The 22,193-nt window shown below is 39.9% G+C and overlaps 2 protein-coding genes across 3 annotated transcripts in view; one reads left to right on the top strand and one right to left on the bottom strand.

Annotated features, from left to right (window-relative positions):
* The window catches only part of BSX (brain specific homeobox), a 37,551-nt gene that overhangs the window by 10,358 nt on the left and 5,000 nt on the right, over positions 1-22,193 (top strand). Inside the window, exon 4 of the mRNA XM_003482630.3 lies at positions 21,741-21,846. The gene's annotated coding sequence lies outside the window, so the exon portion shown is untranslated. The remainder of the gene's footprint in view (positions 1-21,740; positions 21,847-22,193) is intronic.
* Positions 12,466-22,193, bottom strand: part of C9H11orf63 (chromosome 9 C11orf63 homolog) — a 61,331-nt gene continuing 51,603 nt past the window's right edge. For both annotated transcript variants that reach the window (XM_005667440.2, XM_013979491.2), the window contains exons 7-9: positions 17,241-17,321; positions 16,226-16,354; positions 12,466-13,044 (exon numbers count right to left, since the gene is read on the bottom strand). In XM_005667440.2, coding sequence (XP_005667497.2) covers positions 12,847-13,044; positions 16,226-16,354; positions 17,241-17,321 — 408 coding nt within the window. In that variant the 3' untranslated portion in view covers positions 12,466-12,846. The remainder of the gene's footprint in view (positions 13,045-16,225; positions 16,355-17,240; positions 17,322-22,193) is intronic.

Here is a 22,193-nt window from a genome sequence, read left to right as displayed (position 1 = left end):
TGGGATATTTTAGAAGAGGTTCCCGTATCCAGTAGGAGGAGCTACATGATGTCTAAGGTACTTCAGATTGCCACACTTCTAAAGATTTTGGTCTAATCTCCTTTTATTATAGACAAAGCAGCTGAGGGTCGGAGACTCCCTTGCCTAGTGTCGTGCAGGCTATTAATTTGGTGAGTTACAGAATTAATACATGCAGAGGTCAGAGATAATGAATATTTAGGAGTGAGATGGAAATTTGAAATGACTCTCATGTTTTCTCTTTAGTCAGATTCTCTCTCTCTTTTTTTTTTTTTTTTTTTGGCTTTAATCCCCTGTTCCAAAGACACATTTCTCCTTCCTGCTCCGAATTCCCAGTGTGGGAGTTCCCGTTGTGGCGCAGCGGAAACGAATCCAACTAGTAACCATGAGGTTGTGGGTCTAATCCTTGGCCGCACTCAGTGGGTTAAGGATCTGACCTTGCCATGAGCTGTGGTGTAGGTCGCAGATGCAGCTTGGATCCTGAATTGCTGTGGCTGTGGTGTATGCCAGCAGCTGTAGCTCTGATTCCCTAGCCTGGGAACCTCTATATGCCACGAGTGTGGCCCTAAAGACAGAACAAAAAAAAAAAAACCCAACCAAACAAACAAAAAACCCGAAAAAGGAATTCCTGGTGTGCACACCAGATAACGTTCCCTCTGTGATTTCGTTTATAATAATTCTGTGAGCCTTCTCTCTTTATACTATTGTGGAGCCACAGCGGATCTGGCATCATAGCTACTGGTTAGATGGCTTAGAGACTTCAGTTCTAATCTTTTGCTAATGATTGTTACTTCTCATACTTGGTATCTAAAAAATGAGTAGCCTGGAGTTCCCCTCATGGCACAGTAGTTAACGAATCCGACTAGGAACCATGAGGTTTCGGGTTCGATCCCTGCCCTTGATCAGTGAGTTGAGGATCCGGCGTTGCCGTGAGCTGTGTGGGCTGCAGACATGGCTCGGATCTGGCATTGCTGTGGCTCTGGCGTAGGCTGGTGGCTACGGCTCCGATTAGACCCCCTATCCTGGGAATCTCCATATGCCACGTGAGCCGCCCTAGAAAAGGCAAAAAGACCAAAAAAAAAAAAAAATAATAAAAAATGAGTAGCCTATAAATCAGTTAAGAATGGGGAGGAGGAGTTCCCGTCGTGGCGCAGTGGTTAACGAATCCGACTAGGAACCATGAGGTTGTGGGTTCGGTCCCTGCCCTTGCTCAGTGGGTTAACGATCCGGCGTTGCCGTGAGCTGTGGTGTAGGTTGCAGACGCGGCTCGGATCCCGCGTTGCTGTGGCCCTGGCGTAGGCTGGTGGCTACAGCTCCGATTTGACCCCTAGCCTGGGAACCTCCATATGCCAGGGGAGCAGCCCAAGAAATAGCAACAACAACAACAACAACAACAAAAAAACACAAAAGACCAAAAAAAAAAAAAAAGAATGGGGAGGAGACATGAGATAATAGTTATAAAAGTACCTATTGAAAAATGCTAGAGAAAAGTGATGAGTACAACATAGGTCTGAATGTATGTCTCAGTTTGGTCTTTTATATCAAACTACAGAGGACATCAACTATAATAATATGGTTAAGCCATCACCATCCTTATAAAGGGGATATTATGTCTCTTAAACAAGGAACTTTATCTTATGTTTTAGAACTTCAATTCCTTTTTCCTTTGTCACTGACCTCCTGTGTGGACTAAGAGAGGACAAGACAGCCCTGGATGAAATAGGAGTCAGAAGGTGTCACTGAGGATGCTTTACCTGGAATGCTGCTTTTTCTCCTGCTTACCTATCCCACCTCTCTTCTGCCCCAGGTTTCTGTTATCTCATTTGGTGACAGACATAATGCTATACAAGGAGGGTAGTTAGAACTCAAATTCATGGGAACCCTCTTAAGAGATAAATAATCACCTATGATTCTGGTATAGAATATACTCAGGAAATTGAGGATTTAAGTTTCTTTATGAAAAAAAATTTTTTTTTTTCCAGTGTCATTGGTGCAGTAGCTTGAGGTAGGATCTAAGCTCCTAGAACAGGGGTCAAACAAACATGGGCTGTGGTGGTGAAAGTGATGAGTCCTAACCACTAGACCACTAGGGAACTCCCCCATGAGGTTTTTAAGAAAATGTTTTAGTTTAAAAAAGGCACACCATTTGCATATATCTTTGTAATAAGAATAAGGGAAAGAGTTATTTAGAAATATTAACTAAGAAAATCCCTAGGAGTTATCTGAACATTTCTAACTTCTGTTCTCTTCCTGACCTCCAAGGCTGTGGATAATGGAGTAATTATGTGTGCTTGCCAGTATTCCTGCCAGAATTTAAGGAATGGCCAAATAATTGTTCTTCCTCAGGGCTTGACTCAAGAAGGGAAAGAAACTGTAGAAAGCAACAGGAATAAAGACAGGAGGATGGCTCTTTATGCTGAATTTAAGATGGGAATAGGAGTTCCTGTCGTGGCACAGAGGTTAACGAATCTGACGAGGAACCATGAGGTTGTGGGTTCGATCCCTGGCTTTGCTCAGTGGGTTAACGATCCAGCTTTGCCATGAGCTGTGGTGTAGGCCGCAGATGCGGCTCGGATCCCACATTGCTGTGGCTCTGGTGTAGGCCGGTGGCTACAGCTCCAATTAGACCCCTAGCCTGGGAACTTCCATATGCCACGGGAGCGGCCCAAGAAATGGCAAAAAGACAAAAAAAAAAAAAAAAAAGTGGCTGGTGGGAATATATTTAAAAAAAAATCAGAAAATTGGACTTTAAGGGAAAAGATATCATTAGTAATAAAAAAAAAGTAGTAACAATATTAAAAAAAAAGTTGGGAATAATTTACAAGCTAAGAACCAAAAATTAATACTTTATGCTTGTTCTGCTCTTTCCCATCTATTTTTCTCCAATGACTAAGTTCTCTAATTTTAATCTTTAAGATTTAAGCTTTATCATTTACCTATGCTCAATGTTTAAAGATTCAAATAGTTCTGCAAGCTGCTGTGTAGCCCTGGGAACCATGTCTAGTCACTTATGATGGAGCATGATGTGAGAAAATAGAATGTGTACATGTATGTGTAACTGGGTCATCTTGCTGTAGAGTAGAAAAAAATCATATTGGGGAAATAATAATTAAAAAAATAAAAAAGAAGAAGAAAAACCCAAATAGTTTTACAAGGATTATTTAAAAGGAAAGCAGGAATTCCCTGGTGGCCTAGAGGTGAGGCATCCAGCACTGTCCCTGCTGTGGCGTGGGTTCCATCCCTGGCCCAGGAACTTCTGTATGCCACGGGCACAGCCAAAAAAACAGAAAAGAAAAGAAAGAGCAGCCCCCTGCCTGCTTCCCTATTTTCTTCACCACAGAGGCAAACACTCCCTGTTTTTGGCTGATTATTTTGGTATCTACCTTCATGTTTCTAAATGACTTCATTGAGTTGCTGCTTTGGGGAGTTTCTGTTTCAGGAATTATCTAGCGCTTCATGCTGTAAAAGGTGAAGATGGAGCGCCCTTTGTCCCCTGCCCCTACTGCACATGGGGCACCCTCCCTTCCTCTTTTCTCAATACCATAATTCTGCTTAGAGTGTTATTATGATGTATATGTGTAATTCTCAGCTAAGCCAGGTAATCAGCTATGATTACTTTTCTTTTTCTGTGACTTTTTTCTTTGCACTTAAGGTCTATTTAATTATTCTTCATTTTAAATGTACTCGTGACTAATTTAACTCCAAACTCATCACCATTTGTCTCTACCCGCCTCCCAAATGTGCACGTATTCCTGATGTTTTGTTTTCCTCAACACAGCGCTGCCAGAGCTCCTTGGTTTCCTCCACTCTGGATTCTGCCTCTGTGCATCTTTCTTCCTCTTCATCCTGCGGTTCCTTCATTTTACTTTTGTTTCCTCTCTCTTCCTCTTTCTTGGCTTACTCTTTCATTTTGTGGGAGCACATGCTCCTGTAAGTTTTCTGACTGGTGTGTGAAAGGTCAGTGTTTTGAGATGATTCTAGTGTAAAAGTAGCTATTTTCGTTTCATGCTTTATTAGTATTTTGGCTAAGCGTAGAATTCTCAGTTGGAAATCATTTGAATACTTTGGAATGATTTTGAAGGCACCATTCAATCAACGTTTAGCCTCCAATGGCTGTCGTGAAGTCTAAACCATTTTAAAAATTAGAGTTGACTTACAATGTTGGGCAATTTCTGTTGACAGCAAACTGACTCAATCATATGTATGTATACATGTATACATATACACACATTATTTTTTAAATATTATTTTCCATCATGGTCTATCCCAGAGACTGGGACTGGATATAGTTCCCTGTACTATACATTAGGATCTTGTTGTTTATTCAAACACCATTTTGAGTCTTTTTTTTTTTTTTTTTGTCTTTTTGTCTTTTTTACGGCCACATCCGCAGCATATGGAGGTTCCCAGGCTAGGGGTCTAATCGGAGCTGTTGCCACTGGCCTACACCACAGCCACTGCAACGTCAGATCCAAGCTGTGTCTGCGACCTACACCACAGCTCACAGCAATGCCAGATCCTTAACCCACTGAGCAAGGCCAGGGATCGAACCTGCAACCTCATGGTTCCTAGTCAGATTTGTTTCTGCTGCGCCATGATAGGAACTCCCATTTTGAGTCTTGATTCTTCATGTATCATTGTATTTATTCATTTGTTTTCCTTTTTGGAACCCTGTAGAGTACTCTCTTTAGAGCCAGTGTACTGAAATTTTACAGCTATAACCTGGGTGAGAAGTCTGTTTTCACCCATTCATTTGGATAGTCAATCGGCCCTTTCAATCTGAAAACCTATTTTTTTTTCAGTTACGGGAAAATTTCTTGAGTTAATTCTTTGATGATTTCTATTCCTCTTTTTCTATGTTTCTTTATGGAGCTCCTATTATTTTGATTTTTCAACCTCCTGTCATTATTCTCTGAATTTATTCCCATCTCACCTATTTTTCTACATTTTTTCCCTTTTGCTCTGCTTTCTGAAAAAAATCTCAGTGTTATTTTATCACATTTGAACATTTATTTCCGCTATCATATTTCTAATTCTCAAGATCTCTCTTAATTTCCTTCTCCCCTTCCTCTTTCATGGGATCTCATATACTATCCTCAGATGTTTGGAAATCCTTGGCTGTCTGCTCATAGTGAAGTAGGAGAAACAAGCAAATAGGAAGCTCTGAATACCCAGTGAGATCTGCTGACCATGAACTTTCCTGTAAGACAACATGCCTGAGTTCTTGAGTTGGAGAACCTCTGAAGTCAGAATTTTTAGCTCTTTTTTTTTTTTTAGGCTGGCCAGATTCCCCAGAGAAGAATTTTCCAAATTCCTGCTTGTAGGATGAAGGCCCAACATTCTGGAAACCAGGTGGCAGAGGAGGACCAGTGGTCTCTGAGTTTAGAACACTTGTGCTCACTGTTGATTCTCAGTACTGTGCCTCCTAACAGCCAGTTGTCCCTCATTCCTGAGACACTGTCCTTCCCTGTGCAGAGGGTGGCTTTTTGCTGGGGTAGTGGAGGGGTACTCATCCTTCATTTAGCCCACCTGCACCCCCTTTCACCCCCTACTTCCAGAGCATTTGGGGGTATTCTGTTGTGTAAATCAGCTTGATTCTTGAATCTCCCCTTTGCTAGGTTAGGATTTAGCATTTTTGGAGTTGCCTATTATTATTTTACGTTTTATTCATCTGCTTTTCAGTTTTTTTAAAAAACTTGCTACTATCATCCTCCTACTATTTTCCCTGTTCTTATGCGTTTTTGTCTTTAAAAAACTCATTCCTGTGACTTTAGTGGAGGCTTGCCAAGGGAGTGAAACAGATGTCATGCATGCATGTGTATATGTGTGTATGTGTGTCCAATCCACCATATTTACCCAGAAATCTCATAAATTGAATTTAATGTTATTTTATTCTGATTTTTACAGTGCATGATGGAAGTGTTGATCTTTTACCTTGATGTTTTTTTTTATGTAACTGAATTTGTTAAGTTCAGGAGCATTGCATTATCACCAGAAGAGATTAAAAGGCTGACTTCATCACCAAAACACAGAATAGCCCTTTCTCCCTCATATTTAGTGACATGGTACCAGTGTCTTGGGATCCACCCATTCGAAAGCATTGGAAGCTACAGCTAGTCCTTAAGAATTTTTGTCTGTGAATAGTCCTGAATAATTTTACAAGATAGTCTTAGAAATTTCTAGGTGAGGGACTGTATGTAACCTCATTTTCCTTGACCTCAGATTAATTTAAAAACCTGCGTCCCTAATTCTCTGAATAGAGAAACAGAAAAGATAAACAGAGAAAGCAAGACTGAGCCACAGACACATAAATACACACACACACACGCACTCCTAGAGAGAATGATGCACACAGGACAGGGAGAATTGGAAGGTGATCAATTAAGACATTAAGTGTTTTGTGACACATGGACGCATCTGCATTTTGCCCTGATAACAAGGCCATCAGCTCATTTTCAGAGGGCTGCTGCCTTCTTCAGCTCAATCCTCAGATCAAAGCAAAACTGTCTGCTTGCATTTTCCAATCAGAATGGGGATGTCTAATTTATACTCCTTAATGTGTGATGGTAAGAGACTCCTTCAATTAACTGAATTCTATAGCCAGCAAAATAAAAGGTATACAAAGAGGCGCAGGCTGGAAGAGCCGAAATTCTCATTAAATCAAAAGGTCCAGTATTCATTATCTCGTGCATCTGAGGCTAAACACTAACTATGGGGATCATCAAAGGAGGTTTAATGGGTTAAATTGAGAATATAATCTAATTAAAACATTAGACACGGCAAATAGTTCTTTGATATTCATCGAAAGGCATCATTAAAAATGGGTGCTTGAGGTTTGTGTGATAGCTTATCAATTTTAAGCAGAAACAGCATCCGCAACACTGCTTCAAAGTGTCACCATTGTGTGGAAGCGAGGGAAGCGGGCAAAGACATCACTGCCAGGTGATGGGTTGGAGATGGGAGGTCAGGCCAACCAGGCTTCCTGATGGTGATTTTGAGCATTGTCTGGATGGCAAAAAAGAAAGCCTGAGGATTCATTCAGGAGGCAAATTTGCCTGCAGAGGAAAGTGTCCATGTGGGGCCCAAAGTATTTAGTGTCAGGATCTACAGCAGGGTTACTCACTGGATATTCATTCTGCCCCCCCCCATTAATAAGTATTTTTGTTTTGTTTGTTTTATTGAAGTACAGTTGATTTATAAGGTGATAATTTCTGCTGTTCAGTTCTACATGTATACACATCCATTCTCTTTCAGATTCTTTCCCCACATGGGTGATCACAGAATATTGGGTAGAGATCTCTCTGCTCTATGGCAAGTTCCCATTGGTCAGTCATTCCACATAACGCATATGCTGATCCCAAACCCTCAGCTTTCTGTTCTCTACTTTCTGCACCTGTATAGACAGCTTCCCAAAGGAAAACTGATTATTCATAGATTTTAATTTTTTTTTTTTTTGTCTTTTTAGGGCTGCACCCATGGCATATGGAAGTTCCCAAGCTACAGGTCGAATTGGAGCTGTAGCCGCTGGCCTGCACCACAGCCACAGCAATGCAGGATTCAAGCTGTGTCTGTGACCTACACCTTAGCTCATGGCAATGCCGGATCCTTAACCCACTGAGTGAGGCCAGGGATCCAACCTGCGTTGTCATGGAGACTAGTTGGGTTTGTTAACTGCTGAGCCACAACGGGAATGCCTGGATTTTAAATTTCTGAAGGTTGTTTCTCCTACTGTCAAATTTGCACCATAAGGATATCTACACTTTAAGCATCTCTTGCAAAAGCTTGGGAATCTAGCGACAAGAGTTACCCTGAAAAGCCAGTCTAGCCACCCACAATATAAGGTCTGGTCTCTATGCACTAACTCAGTAAAAAAATCTTTGTAAAGTCTTCTCAGATATTTTCAGGGCTTCATTAAATATATTTGGCTGAAATGCTCATCTGATTATAATTCTCTCAACTTATTAGAGCTGTTTAACAGCAGAAGACCATTTATTTAGCTTATTGAAAATTAATTACTTACATTGCCTAGGTTTGCAGGCGGACAATGAAAAGGCAGTGGAGAGGCAGCAGGGGAGATAAACCTTGCCCACTAAATTCTTTTTTCTTTGCTTCATTTTACTCAAAGAACTGAAAAGATCTGTTTACTTTGCATTTTATTGTATCTTGCCCAGTGAAGTTTTCACAACCTTTTGGGAGAGCTCCGAATTTTCAGTTATTCCACTGAAACAAAATTAAGTAACCAAACATGAAGATTGTGAATCTTAAAGACCCAGGAAAAAAATGAATGAATGAATGAATGGAAAACCTGATATCCAAAGCCTTTTGCTTGGCATTGAACAGATGTTTTCTTAGGAAATTGAGGGATTTTGTGTTTTCTCAGTACCTTTGTGAGAAAGATATGTAGATTGCTCAATGAGGCAAGATGGGGAATAGAAATAAATACCATTTTTAGTCTGGAAGCAGTGAGTTGAAGGGACAGTTCTGAATATCAGATTTTTAGTTGTTCTGAGATTCTACTTCGGTATATTTTAAAAAGTGGAATATATGTCTGTATAAGAATTTTATGAGAATACATATTTCTTTTTATTTGCCTTTATAGTATACACATTTTCTCTGACAATATACAGTTTCTTACAATCAGGGATATGGGGGCATGAAACACTGTGGATAAACAGAATCCACAATAATGAAAAATTTTTACCTTGTGCAACTGTTTTCAATCCTTTCTCACTGGGAAAACAACTAAAGAAGCAAATGGAGCTTTTCTGTATCTTTTTGCCTTTCTGTTTTTACCTGTTGGGGACAGAAGTTATGAAAACACAGCATTAGGGAGAAGTCCTATAGTCATCCTGTGTCATTTTTGAGAGTTGGATCAACCGTGTATTATTCAAGATTTATTCTTAATCTAGTAGGAAAAGGTAATTTTTAAAAAGGCTTATTTAGGAAAGCAACCTTGATTTTTTTTCCTTAAGAACTTTGTTTTCAAGCACAACTTCTAATATAATTGAAGCATATCTTGGAAAGAATGAGTTAAACTTGTCCTGATATCGCAGACTATCACCCAAATTCAATTCATTTTATGCTATTTTTCAATAAGTAATTAAAAAAGAATCTCCCTTGAGTTTATCCAGTCTGCTATTGTAGACCATTTGCTATCAACTCAACGTTCTCAATTAGCTCCAGTGTTGTTATAATTACTGGATGTGTTTTCAAACAACTTCCAGCTAATAACTGTTGGGATGAAGAGTCATTTTCTCACTATAGACTAGATGGTGCACGCTCATGCTTGCTGTGATGTTTTGACAATGATTCATTAGCCAATAATAAGGCCCCGATTGGAAGCATTAGACATCGGTGCCTTGCTAGGCTTACCTTTTATTTTGTTCCTTAGTATTGTCCTTTCTTGAGGTGGTTTTCCAGATAACTCCCAAGAGACTCCTTACTATACAAAACAATATTGTGAAGACAGCTGTCATTAAATTCAGCTACTGGTACAAATGCTCCCTCTAGGGTGATACTCTTGTTGGAAACTCAAGATGGAAAAACATCATAAGAGGAAGTTATAATAAGAGAGAATACATGATTTAGAGGTCCTTTATACCAGCTCATAGAGATTAGGCAGATTAGGCCTATGTCTTTCAGTGGCTTATATAACATCTGGTCAAAGACAGGCCTTTCATCATCATATCACCAAGTTCACAGTTCCTTGCTTCTAAAAGGTGGATTATTTTTACTTCCTAAATATTGGGAAGAGAAATACTATAAAAATGGATCACTGATCCACTTGGGTCTATAAAAGATCAATATTATTATTATTGGTACAATTTAAAAGAGGAGGAAAAAAAAGTGTCATTCACTGTTTTTGAGGCATCTCTACCCTGTCTTTGCCTGTACCAAGTATCATGGTACCTTAGTGACATTCTACTGGATCTTACCATTGTGGGATGACTTGGGGCCAGATGAAGGCCTATTTTGATCTGTTCTTTGATTTCAAACATTCAGCAGATACGTTCTATTTCTTTAGCCAAAGTCATTTTAGATGCTACCTGTCACTTTCACTATTTGTATATAAAGAATTTTGACTTTTCTAGGTTCTTATACATTAGATAGTAAAGTCTTGCCTTGGTTGTAAATTTCCCATGTAGTGTTGTTTGAAACTGAATCATTGAAACTCCTTCAGCTGAGTGTGGGTTCTTTTTTTTAAAATTAATTTTGATTTACAATGTGCCAGTTTCTGCTGTACAGTAAAGTATACATGCACATATACATACTTTCTTTGAAAATATTCTTTTCCATCATGGTCTGTCTCAGGAGGCTGGATATAGTTCCCTGTGCTATACAGCAGGACCTTGTCATTTATCCATTCTAAATGTAATAGTTTGCATGTACTAACTCCAAACTCCCAGTCCATCTCAGTCCATTCCAGTCCCTCCCCCTCCCTCTTGGCAGCCACAAGTGTGTTCTCTAAGTCTGTGAGTTTGCTTCTGTTTTGTAGATAGGTTCACTGTGCCATATTTTAGATTCCACACATAATGATATCTTTCTCTTTCTGACTTGACTTCACTTAGTATGAGTCTCTATTTCCATTCATGTTGCTACAAACGCCGTTATTTCATTGTCTTATTACTGAGTATTATTCCATTGTGTATATGTACCACATCTTCTTAATCCATTCATCTGTTGATGGACATTTAGGTTATTTCCATGTCTTGGCTATTGTGAATAGTGCTGCTACGAACATATGGGTACATGTGTCTTTTCAAATTATAGTTTCGCCCAGATGTATGCCCAGGAGTTGTATTGCGGGATCACATGGTAATTCTATTTTTGGCTTTCTGAGGCACCTCCATACTCTTTTCTGTAGTGGTTGTAATGCGTGTGGTTTCCTAATAGTATGTGTGAAAATGCCTGAAGGATTTAATGCTTAGGTTGAAAGAAAAATGGTTAGGGGAAGCTTTTCAAATGCTTTAGACAAAAAATTGAAATGTCTCTGTTACTGATCAACATTTGAGGCATTATATGCATCTCTTACAACTTAATGTAGTAGTCAAGTTGCTAGATTGTACATGTTAAAAATGCAAGGTCGATAGTAATGCATATTTCTTAAATGGAACTTAATGTTGGCAGTTCCCATCTCAAACTGAAGTATGTAACTACATCCTCCTTGCCCACACAGAAAAACAACTATCTTTTCTCATCTATAAGCAAACAGTGCCATCCTTGGTATTGAAAGACTGGAGTTTAAGATCTGGCTATTCGCCAATGATAGGACTGAAGGACTTCAGACTCTGTTCCTTTTTTCTTTTCTTTTCTTTTTCCCTTTCCTTTCTTTCTCTTTTTAGGGATGCACCTGCAGCATATGCAGTCCCCAGGCTAGGGGCTGAATCAGAGCTGCAGCTGCCGGCCTATGCCACAGCCATAGCAATGCCAGATCCAAGCCATGTCTGAGACCTACACCACAGCTCATGGCAATGCCATATCCTTAACTCACTGAGCAGGGCCAGGGATTGAACTTGCATCCTCATGGATACTAGTCAGTTTTCGTTTCTGCTGAGGTACATTGGGAACTCCTCTGATCCTTTCCTGATTTCCACTACCTCTCCTGAAAAATTGGCACTTGAACAAGATAAACCCCTTCCAAACTTTAAATTATTTTAAGATGCTTAAACAGAAATGGAATATTTTAAAAATTTACTGTCTCTTTAAATATGGAAATATCTCTATATGTATTATTTTATCTTGTAGAACAAGTTTATTTTACCTATTTTTTTAGGGCCACAGGTGTGGCATAGGAAAGTTCCCAGGCTAGGGATTGAATCTGAGCTGCAGCTGCTGGCCTACGCCACAGCCACAGCAACTTCGGATCTGAGCCACGTCTGCGACTAACACCACAGCTCATGGCAATGCCAGATCCTTAACCCATTGAGAAAGCCAGGGATCGAACCAACATCCTCATGGATACTAGTCAGGTTCTCAACCTGCTGAGCCACAATGGGAACTCCTCGAAAGATTAAAAAATATATATATAATGTCAATATTCAGTAGTAAACTGTGGAGTGTTTTTGTCTCACCTAATGTTTTTGTGTGAAAGCACACAGCTGATGATATTTTACAATATTTATGATGGCAAGATATTCAGCAAATTTATACTTGGAGTAAGTAGCTTTGAGAAAGTCTCTTGGAGTTGCCTGAGTTGAGTGCGAGAGCATTTCTGATGAATGTCTTAATGCTCTGCTAGAACAACACTAGAATTTGTTTACCTGAGTAGGCACATCTAGAAATACTTCCGATAAAAAAATTTTTACATTTAAACCCTTTGCTAACTTTAGAGATTTTATAAATATTTTGGAAATGGTATCTCAAAATTTACTGGTGTTTAGTCCAATCTATGTTCATCTCAATGGAAAAGGAAGTGTTTATATTTTTATCAGGAAAATGAGAAAGAAACATAGGTAGATACATTTATTTCTGGGTAACTTCAAGAGTTTCATTATACTAAGAAAGGGGTAGTGATCATTTAAGACATGAAAAGATCCAATATAAAACGAAAAAGAAATCAGAAGATACAATATAAAACCACAAGGCTTTCGTTCCTTAGTTCATATTCAGCCGCAATTTTAACTGATTTGAAAATAAATAATTAAAATAGTTTTTCTTCCTGGAAAGTCAAATGTGCCCTTTCCATATTTTAAATCCTGTATGAGGCATAGATGGACTGCACTTAGGTGCTGATACCAGGTCATCCGTCTCAATGCAGGGCCACAGGCTGGAGTTTCTCTTCTCTGTGCCCATTCCCTGCGGCGACTCTTGTCTCTGACACGTGTCTGTCTATACAATATGCAGGACTTTGAAAGCAGCCACAGCCTGTTTTTCCCTTTCGTGTCTATTCTGCAGTATTTCCAGCAGTGAGATTTCAGGTAAAGGGTCTTCTTTTCCAGCGTGGGTTGGATTTTTCTTTTCCTTTGAGGTTTGATCACTCAGATTTGAAGGTTTGGGTTTGGGGATGGTCTTGGCATATTCCAAAGCCTAAAAGCATAGAGATAAAATGTTATTTTGAAATGGGAAGTGAGCCCTGGACTCCTTAAATTAAATCTAGTCTTAGGAAAGTTGTATTGATAATGTAAATAGAGATTATTGGTACAATAACCTCCAAAGGCATGGATGAAAATGGAGACCAAATAGAAAAATACCAATAATGCAATATAAAGCAATTGAAACAAAATAAATCAGCCATATAACAAAATGCTGTGAAAAAAAAGAGAGTTGAAGAATGATACATTTAGTTGTGCCTTTGGATGTTTTCTTTACAAAAGTGCAGTTTTATTCAAGTCACTTGAAAATAGCTTTCTTATGTGTTTGATCTATTTAGCTTCTGTAGGGTTATTAAAATGAAACTTTTTTGGGGTCTTTTTTGTCTTTTTAGGGCCACACCCATGGCATATGGAGGTTCCCAGGTTAGGGGTCCAATTGGAGCTGTAGCTGCCAGCCTACGCCACAGCCACAGCCAGATCTGAGCCGTGTCTGTGACCTACACCACAGCCACAGCAACACTGGATCCTTAACCCTCTGAGCGAGGCCAGGGATTGAACCTGCAACTCATGGTTCCTAGTAGACTTCGTTTCTACTGCACCACAACGGGAACTCCTAAAGTGAAAATTCCATTAAGGAGATTTTAACAGAACCTTCCATCCAAAGAAGACTTGACACAGCTTGAAACCAAAGACATCAGTGGGGTTGAGATGAAACTGAGTCTCCGTCATTACACCAACTATTCTTGTCTCTAGGCTCTTAGAACTCTAGCAAGTATTTGTTAGAGGTTGAAAATTATGTTTTCCTTTTCTTTAGTATATCTACAGAGATCTGGATACTGAAAAAAGGCAGCCTGTGTTTTTAGGGATGTCAGTTCTGAAAGGCATTACAATAAAAATGAGATCATGATTTCTACATCTGCCTTTATATCACTTTTATATTTTATTTTTGTATTTTTTCTTTTCATGGGGCAAAAAAAAAATATATATATATATATTTTAATGAGAGTGTCTCGAGAGCAAAAACAGAAATGGATAGTATATGTAGGTCCTGGATGGGGAAAAAAAAATCTGTAAAACAGAAAACCTCCAGATTTCCAAGTGTGTGTAGGTGACTTCCATTGGAATTTCTAATTATAGACTTGTTGCCTTGAGTCCTGTCATGAAAAAATAATGGGTTGGAGAAAAAAGAAAAAGTGGCACCATGGAAACTCAATCAAGTGGATTGAGGTCTTCAAGGTCTGAGGGAGAAAGGCCATAGATAGAAAATATGAGAGTCTGTGAAAGAGAACATGAAGTACGAATTCCTAAACACACGAGAGGGTCACTTGTCCCTCATGCAAAGTGTCCCATGTCCTTACTAGGACAGAGGCGAAAGACTTGCACTGCAAAGCTCGATGTCTCCATTGACCATATTTCATTCACATCACGACTTTGACTTGGATGACCTCTTAGAGGGAGAACATTCTGTGTTTTTATGAAATCATTTCTCATGGGTAGAGGTCCATCCCTTAGGAAGAATATAGGGAATGAACTTGAGAGAAATAATGAAGGACTTTCTTCGGACATGGGCACCCAGAGGTGGTGCGAAGACTAATTTCTTAAAATTTATATAACGGTAGAGAAGAAAATTGATGGTTAATCTGGATTGCTAGTTTCTGCTAAGAAAGCATTTATTTAACCATTCAATTTTTGTGTGACAAACTTGAAATACTAGGAGGAAAATGTGAAGGACTAAAGAGAATAATGAACTTCAAGAAAAAAGAGAGGCTAACCTTCCAGCATCCTGTGTGTATATGTCCGTTTTTACACCAATATCTGAATCATGGTAGCTATAAGAATGGCAATAGTGAAAACATCCTCCTTGTTCAGAAAAATGTTCGGAATTCATTAAGTCTTGAGGTCACAAAGGTTCCCCTCCCTCCTTTTTTTTTTTTTGGTCAATTCTTTTTTTTTTTTTTTTCTGTCTTTTTAGGGCCACACCCATGGCATATAGAGTTCCCAGGCTAGGGGCTGAATTGGAGCTGTAGCCGCTGGCCTTCACCACAGCCACAGCAACTCAGGATCAGAGCCGTGTCTGCAAACCTTTATCACAGCTCACGGCAACGCCGGATCCTTAACTCACTGAGCGAGGCCAGGGATGAACCTGCATCCTCATGGTTGCTAATCAGGTTCATTAACCACTGAGCCACGACGGGAACTCCCAATTCATTTTTTTAATTGAAGTATAATTCATTTACAATGTTGTGTTAGTTTCTGATGTACAGCAAAGTGATTCAGTTACACATATATATACACACATGTATATTATTTATCTTATTCTTCTCCGTTATGGTTTTTTATAGGGTATTGAATATAGTTCCCTGTGCTATACAGTAGAACCTTATAATCTATTTTATTTCTTTTTTATTTTATTATTTTTGGTTGCACCTGCTGAATGTTGAAGTTAAGGTTTCCTTTTTTTTAAAAAATATTTTAACGAAGTATAGTTGATTTACAATGTTGCATTAATTTCTGCTGTACAGAAATGATTCAATTATATACATATATGTATATAGTTTTTAATGTTCTTTTCCATTATGGTTTATCACAGGATATTGGATATAGTTCCCTGTGCTATACAGTAGAACCTTGTTGTTTAACCATCCTGTATCTCATCGTTTGCACCTGCTAATCCCAAACTCCCACTCCATCCCTCCCTCAGCCCCTCTCCCTTGGCAACCACAAGTCTGTTTTCTTTGTTATGTTATACAGTATTTGTCTTTCTCTTTTGACTTATATGAGAATCTCTAGTTGCATCCATGTTGCTGCGAATGGCATTATTTCATTCTTTTGATGGCTGAGTAATATTCCATTGTATGTATGTACCACATCTTCTTTATCCATTTGTCAGTGGACATTTGGGTTGTTTCCATGTCTTGGCTATTGTGAAGAGTGCTGCTGTGATCATAGGGATATATGTATCTTTTCAAATTATAGTGTTGTCTGGATATATGCCCGGGAATGGAATTACTGGATCATATGGTAACTCTATTTTTAGTTTTTTGAGGAACCTCCATATTGTTTCCCATAGTGGCTACACCAGTTTACACTCCTACCAACAGTGTAAGAGAGTTCTCAACAAAGTTTTCCTTTTAATTCTCATTGAAAAGATAACTGCCTTAGTGAGAAAGTCTTACCTTTTGCCGAGGGACGGCAGATTTATTTTCCGTTTTTGCTGTTTGTGGCTTTGACAGGAGGGATAGCGTCTTCATGTTGTGCTCTTTCACTTGTTTTGCATATTCCTTTTGCTGAATTAATTTCTGCATCTGTTCAGAGAAACAAAGGGAGGGTGACTCACGGTCTGTGCTGTATTTAAAGTGACCCTAGGGGTTTCCTGGTGATCTAGTGGTTAAGGATCTGGTGTTGTCACTGCTGTGGCTCAGGTTTGAGCCTTGGCCCAGGAAATTCCACATGATGCAGGCAAGGCCAATAAATAAATAAATAAAGACACTAATTTTAGTGAGCTAGGCATATTGTATCAACAGGGAAAATGGAATTACTGCATGTAAGGTGACAGCAGTGAAATGGTTAATGTTTCTCCTAGAAATAGTCTCTCTGGAGGGGGAACATCACTACAATAGCACACCCAGGGTTCTCTTAACAGTAGCTAAATCACATTCAGCCTCTTCTTTGTTGCGTTTACCCAATTTATTTTCATTTTTGCTTCTAACTTTGAACTCTACTCTCTTTTTATGCCTTGAGTGCAACTGCAGTTAAAACACATTAAATGAAGATCTCCTTTCACTAGAGGAAAGAGAATAAAGTGGATGCACTTTTCATGGGTTGGGAAACTCTTACCCTAAGTGTCTTCTCTGTAGCCACTCCTCAGTATTATCAAGATAACTCTCTTGGGAAAGACCAACAACCATATAACACACACACACATTTCTTTTCATGTACACGCATCCCACTTTTCTGTTTGGGCCTTCAAAACTAACTAAAAGGGGGATACATAAAATAACGGTGGCTAAGTAATTTTATTTTATGGTAGAAGGCGTGCCTGGGGCTTATTACCAATGCTGTTTCAGTAGGGGCTCTCTTCAGAGTGAGACACTGGAATGGGGACTTTGGTTCTGGGGGTGTCTTTATGTCGTCCTGCTGAAAGACAAAGGGCAAATCCCAGCCTGGATGCTGTATGTACATCACACCCACCTTGTCTCTGATGGACTCAAGGTCAGGTCCAAGGCCTCCAAGCTTCATGTCTCTGTGCGGATAACCTTTCAGCTTGGAACTCTAAAAATACAATCAAAGAGACAGTTTCTTTTAAAGACTGTGTGTCTCCCCTCCCCCACGTTGTCATGGTCACATAGGGAAGAAGCAAAAAGAAGTGCGGCAGCCTGTGGACCGGGGGAGAATGGGTGCATTTCCTGACAATCCTCCCATGTTACTGGTAGTCAGTGATAAGAGTTTCTTTGGTAATTTGTGGCTGGTGAGCTAACATGTTTTGACTTTTCCACTTCTGCAATAAAAAAAAAATGAAATTCTGAAAATTATAAATAAAAATTTTCAAGTGAGAAAAGCGCGGCTTTGTTATAGACATTTTTAACATAACGGATGCATTACCACTCTGCTGCTGCTGCTATTACTAGTATGTCTAGTCCTGTGTTGTTCACTGAACCAGATGAGTTCTCTGGAAGAGGCGATCTGGACGAACCCGGTAAGCACGTGGCTTCAGAGAGAGAGAGATGGTGCCCTGCCTAATGTCATCATATTCAAAAGAAAGGAGACATCTAAGGGTTAAGAGTCTAAGTGAGACCCAAGGAGAAGTGCACTTCATTCCGTGTGGTTTTGGATATTTTGAAGTGCACAAGTAATTTTATATGAGAACTTTTTTACTACTCTGGCATGTTTAAAGGGACAGAATAACAGAGGGAGGCAATTTAATTATTAAATTATGACACATGAGCACAATAATAGGCAGGCAAAAAACTAAACCTCTCCTGATTGCACGATGGATGGATTAAGACAGTTCCCAAACTCCTGCTTTTGACGCAAATTCAGACTTGCTACTTACAGCAGATGCCCTTGTGGGAAAACCCAATCCTTTTTTCTTTGAGTTTGTGACTTCATTTGGTTGTCTTTTTTGGGAAGAGCTGGAAGGGCCATACCAAGGAGGTGGTTCAGGTGACAGTAATGATCTTAGGGCACATCTAAGTTGGAGCTTAAGAGCCATTCCATGGAGGTGACAGTTCTGTAGTCACTGGGCATGGTACCACCTGGCTATGTGCTCATGACAAGGCATGGTGTTTTTCTAAATTTTGAAAATTTCTCTTAATTATTAAGTTTGAAAACATACAATATATCTAAATGTGCCCTTTCCTGAGAATTTCACAGAGGTGGTTCAGACTTTAAAAACAAAACATTTCATCACATAGTTACAGCATGTAATTCTTGCTGTTAACAGTGAACCTATGCATATGCGTGTATCAACTGTTACAAGAACGTGTTCTACTCACAGAGCCTATTGACTGGCTACCCAGAGGTCAGACCCATTAGCTTCTGCATTGCTGTTTCCCAGGCTCAGAGCCAAATACTCTCTTCTCCAGATCCCAGCACTGAGCTCTGGCCCATGAAATATGAGTGAAAATTTGCTGAAAAGGTAGAAGGTGCATCTTGGAAAACTTTTATTCTGACTGGCCAACCCCCTCCCCCTTTTATTGTGCCTCAAATGTGGATGTGATTTTTGGAGCTTCAGCAGCAATCTTGTAATCAGGAGGGAAAAAAAAGAACAAGAGAATCATACTAATATTGGTTCTAATGTTTTGAGCTGTAGAACCACCAGTGCAACTACCTACCGGTGGATTAATTATAAGAATGAACCCTTGTCAAGTTGCTATAAATAGTAATTCTTTGACTTGCAGTTGAAGGCAATATTTCTATGGCCCTACAATATTTTTATGATACATCTTAGTGCTTCAAAAGGTCCAAATCATGTGTCATTTAGGCAACACTTCTACATAGCAAGGATGAAAAATTCTGTAAATGAACTTGTCTGATTTGGAGTTCCCTTCATGGCTCAGTGGAAATGAATCTGACTATCCATGAGGATGCAGGATCCATCCCTGGCCTCGCTCAGTGGGTTAAGGATCCAGCATTGCCATGAGCTGTGGTGTAGGTTGCCGAAGTGGCTTGCATCTGGCGTCGCTGTGGCTATGGTATAGACCAGTGGCTACAGCTCCAATTCGACTCCTAACCTGGGAACCTTTGTATGCCTTGAGTGCGGCCCTAAAAAAGACAACAACAACAAAGAAAGAATTCGCCTGATTCGAATGTGAAACGTTCACAGTCAAAACTCTTTGGGTGCGTCTAATTCTAAGGGTCAGAGAAGATTCTTTCTCAAGAAGCCTTTGGATTAAAATAATTGAAACATTAGTAACATTAAAGTATATAAAAGAAATATTGTTCACTCAAGGCATTTCAAAATCATAAATTATCTTTAAGAGAATAGTCATCACCCGGCAAAACCACTACAGCTGCTTCCTGCCTTATAGGTGGATCTGTTCATACTTTTATAAAATTGTCCCTGTGCCACAAGTTATTTTGTTTTTTTCCACTGAAAATGTTACTACTATACTATATTTCCTTGTCACTAAATGTTTTTTTACAAAAGTGTAATTTTTATGTATAACATTTGATTATCTGTTTATAGTTGAATTATTTAGTAAGTCCTCTGAAGGTCGAACATTTAAGATGTCCCAGGAATAAGCATTGTTGGTGGGCTACTCTTATTATTTCTTTGAGATCAGTTAAGAGACGTGAGATGATTGAGACAGAATCATGAACTTAGGGCCATTCATGAACATCTCTGTCAACAAGGCATCAGAATGCTCTTTTTGTCCAAGCCTCGATGACACTGGGTATTAATCACATTTTAAAACCTTTAGTACTTTTTTTTTTCTTTTTAGGGCCAAACCCACGGCATATGGAGGTTCCCAGGGTAGGTGTTGAATTGGAGCTGCAGCTGCCAGGCTACACCATAAGCCACAGCAACATCAGATCCGAGTCGAATCTGCGACCTACACCTACAGCTCACGGCAACGCCAGATCCTTAACCCACTGAGTGAGGCCAGGGATGAACCTGCAACTGCATGGTTCCTAGCTGGATTCATTGCTGCTGCTCCATGACAGCAACTCCCCTTTGGTACATTTTAATAGGAAGTGAACTCAGTTATGCTACACTTTGCAATTGCAACTTTGTTCTTTATCTGGGCTAGGCCATCTGTGCCATTGTTTTGCAATCACCAAGTTATCATCTATTTGACAAAGTAAACCAATAAGGAAAGAGGAGAGAACCCCAGTCACATCCAAGTCATAAATCCAATTTGTCCAACACTATGAGAGAATGATGATCAGTGCCCAGAAACCACATCCTTAGTCTGAAGCAGCTTAACTTTAATCATTCCACTGACTCACAAAAGGTATATGGTGAAGCATGAATAATTGCTTATCGCAGTTGTTCCTGTTGCCTTTCTTACTGTTAATTACCTCAAATAAATAGCGTGGATGTCACAGAAAAACAGAGCCACAGGTCTAGCATTACAGACTGGCATGAAGGAGAGAGTGTGGCCCAAAGGAGCCGTCTCCAAATGCCACTGACCCCCCGACAGGATGAGCTGCTTCGAGGGAAGAGATGCTTCTCAAGGGAAAACGACGGCTCCTGACAGTTTGTTCTGGGTGACTGGCAATGAAAAATCCTGGATTTACTTGTTTGCCTCAAGTAATCCTGATTGGTTCTCAGTGCTGTCATTTTGTTTGATCTCTTTCCATCAGAAATCTTTTTAACGGCTTTACTGGGATAAAATTCACACACCACAAAATTCGCTCATTTGAAGTTGTAGGATTCCACGGGTTTTGAATATTCGTCAAGTTGAGCAAGCATCGCCACAATCCAATTTTAGAACATTTTCATTATCCTAAAAAGAAACCCCAGACCCATTAGCAGTCAGTCCCCTCCCCACCTCCTCCAGCCCTAGGCAACCACTAATCTACTTTCTGTCTCTTCAAAAGGCTCTCATAGTAAAATAATCCCTAGCATTTACTTTGATTTTACCTCTCTTTGGCTGTTATGAGACCAAGAGGTCCCACTAGCACCATGCCCCCCAATTAAAAAAAAATTAAATCAACAATAATCTTCTCATTAGGTCTCCAGATGCAGGGGGAAAAGACAAGCAGGTTTGCAATAGGTTTGATGTTCGATGCTGTCTTTGCCTGAGATGCACAGAGACGGACCTCAGGCAGCCCCGGCTCCAGCTGATAACTGACCAGACCAGCCCTGCCCCTCGGAACTGGTGTGTCCACCCTTCGTCTCTTTAGCACAGTTCGAGTAGGATTTCCTGGGGGAAGGTTTCTGGCAGTAATTAATCACACTTCCTCTCAAGCCAGAAGAGTGACTTTTATTGTAAACTTGGGGTCAAATGTGCTTGAATGGAAAATGACATTGACTGTCCCGGGAGGACTTGTTTCAGCTCTGAGATGTGCCCCCGCTGTGGGGGACACTGCAGGGCTCTCTTCCAGAACATTCCTCAGATGTGTAAGGGTGAGAAAGATACTCAAAGACGGGATGAAAAACAATGCCTCAAATACTGGGGACCAGCAAGTGAAGGAAATTTGCTCTGCGGTTGCTAAACTTAATCCGAATAAACCTCTTCTTAGGAGCAGTGAAGCAGCAACACCCAGATTGTCTGTGACAGCAAACACATGAGTTAATCACTGCAGCTCAGCTCAACACAGTCAGCTGTCAGAGGACTCCTTTAAGCAGGTATTTGGTGGCGGGTGGTGGTAGATATTTTTATACTGTTTGTCATCCCTTGCACTGTGTTAATCTCTTACTGCCTGACGTCTGGCTTCAATGGTGTGGACAATGGCTGAGGATTCATGAATCGGTCACCACAGAACTGCCAAAAGAAGAGGGACGGCGCTTGGGCCTATTATCTTGACAAATCCTTGGATTTTTCACGTGATTCAAGTCGATTCCCTTGGAAACCAGGAGATTTGCTTTGACGAGGAAATGGGCATGACCTGGGCAATGCGTCCCCCTGTCTGGGGCCCGGCGACCTGCTGTCCAGTACAAAGAGCTCGGGTCTCAATCACTTTAGCTTCTGGAAT

The sequence above is a fragment of the Sus scrofa genome, chromosome 9 (assembly GCF_000003025.6).
Source record: "Sus scrofa isolate TJ Tabasco breed Duroc chromosome 9, Sscrofa11.1, whole genome shotgun sequence".
Classification (NCBI taxonomy): domain Eukaryota; kingdom Metazoa; phylum Chordata; class Mammalia; order Artiodactyla; family Suidae; genus Sus; species Sus scrofa.
This window is presented reverse-complemented; position numbering and strand designations above follow the sequence as displayed.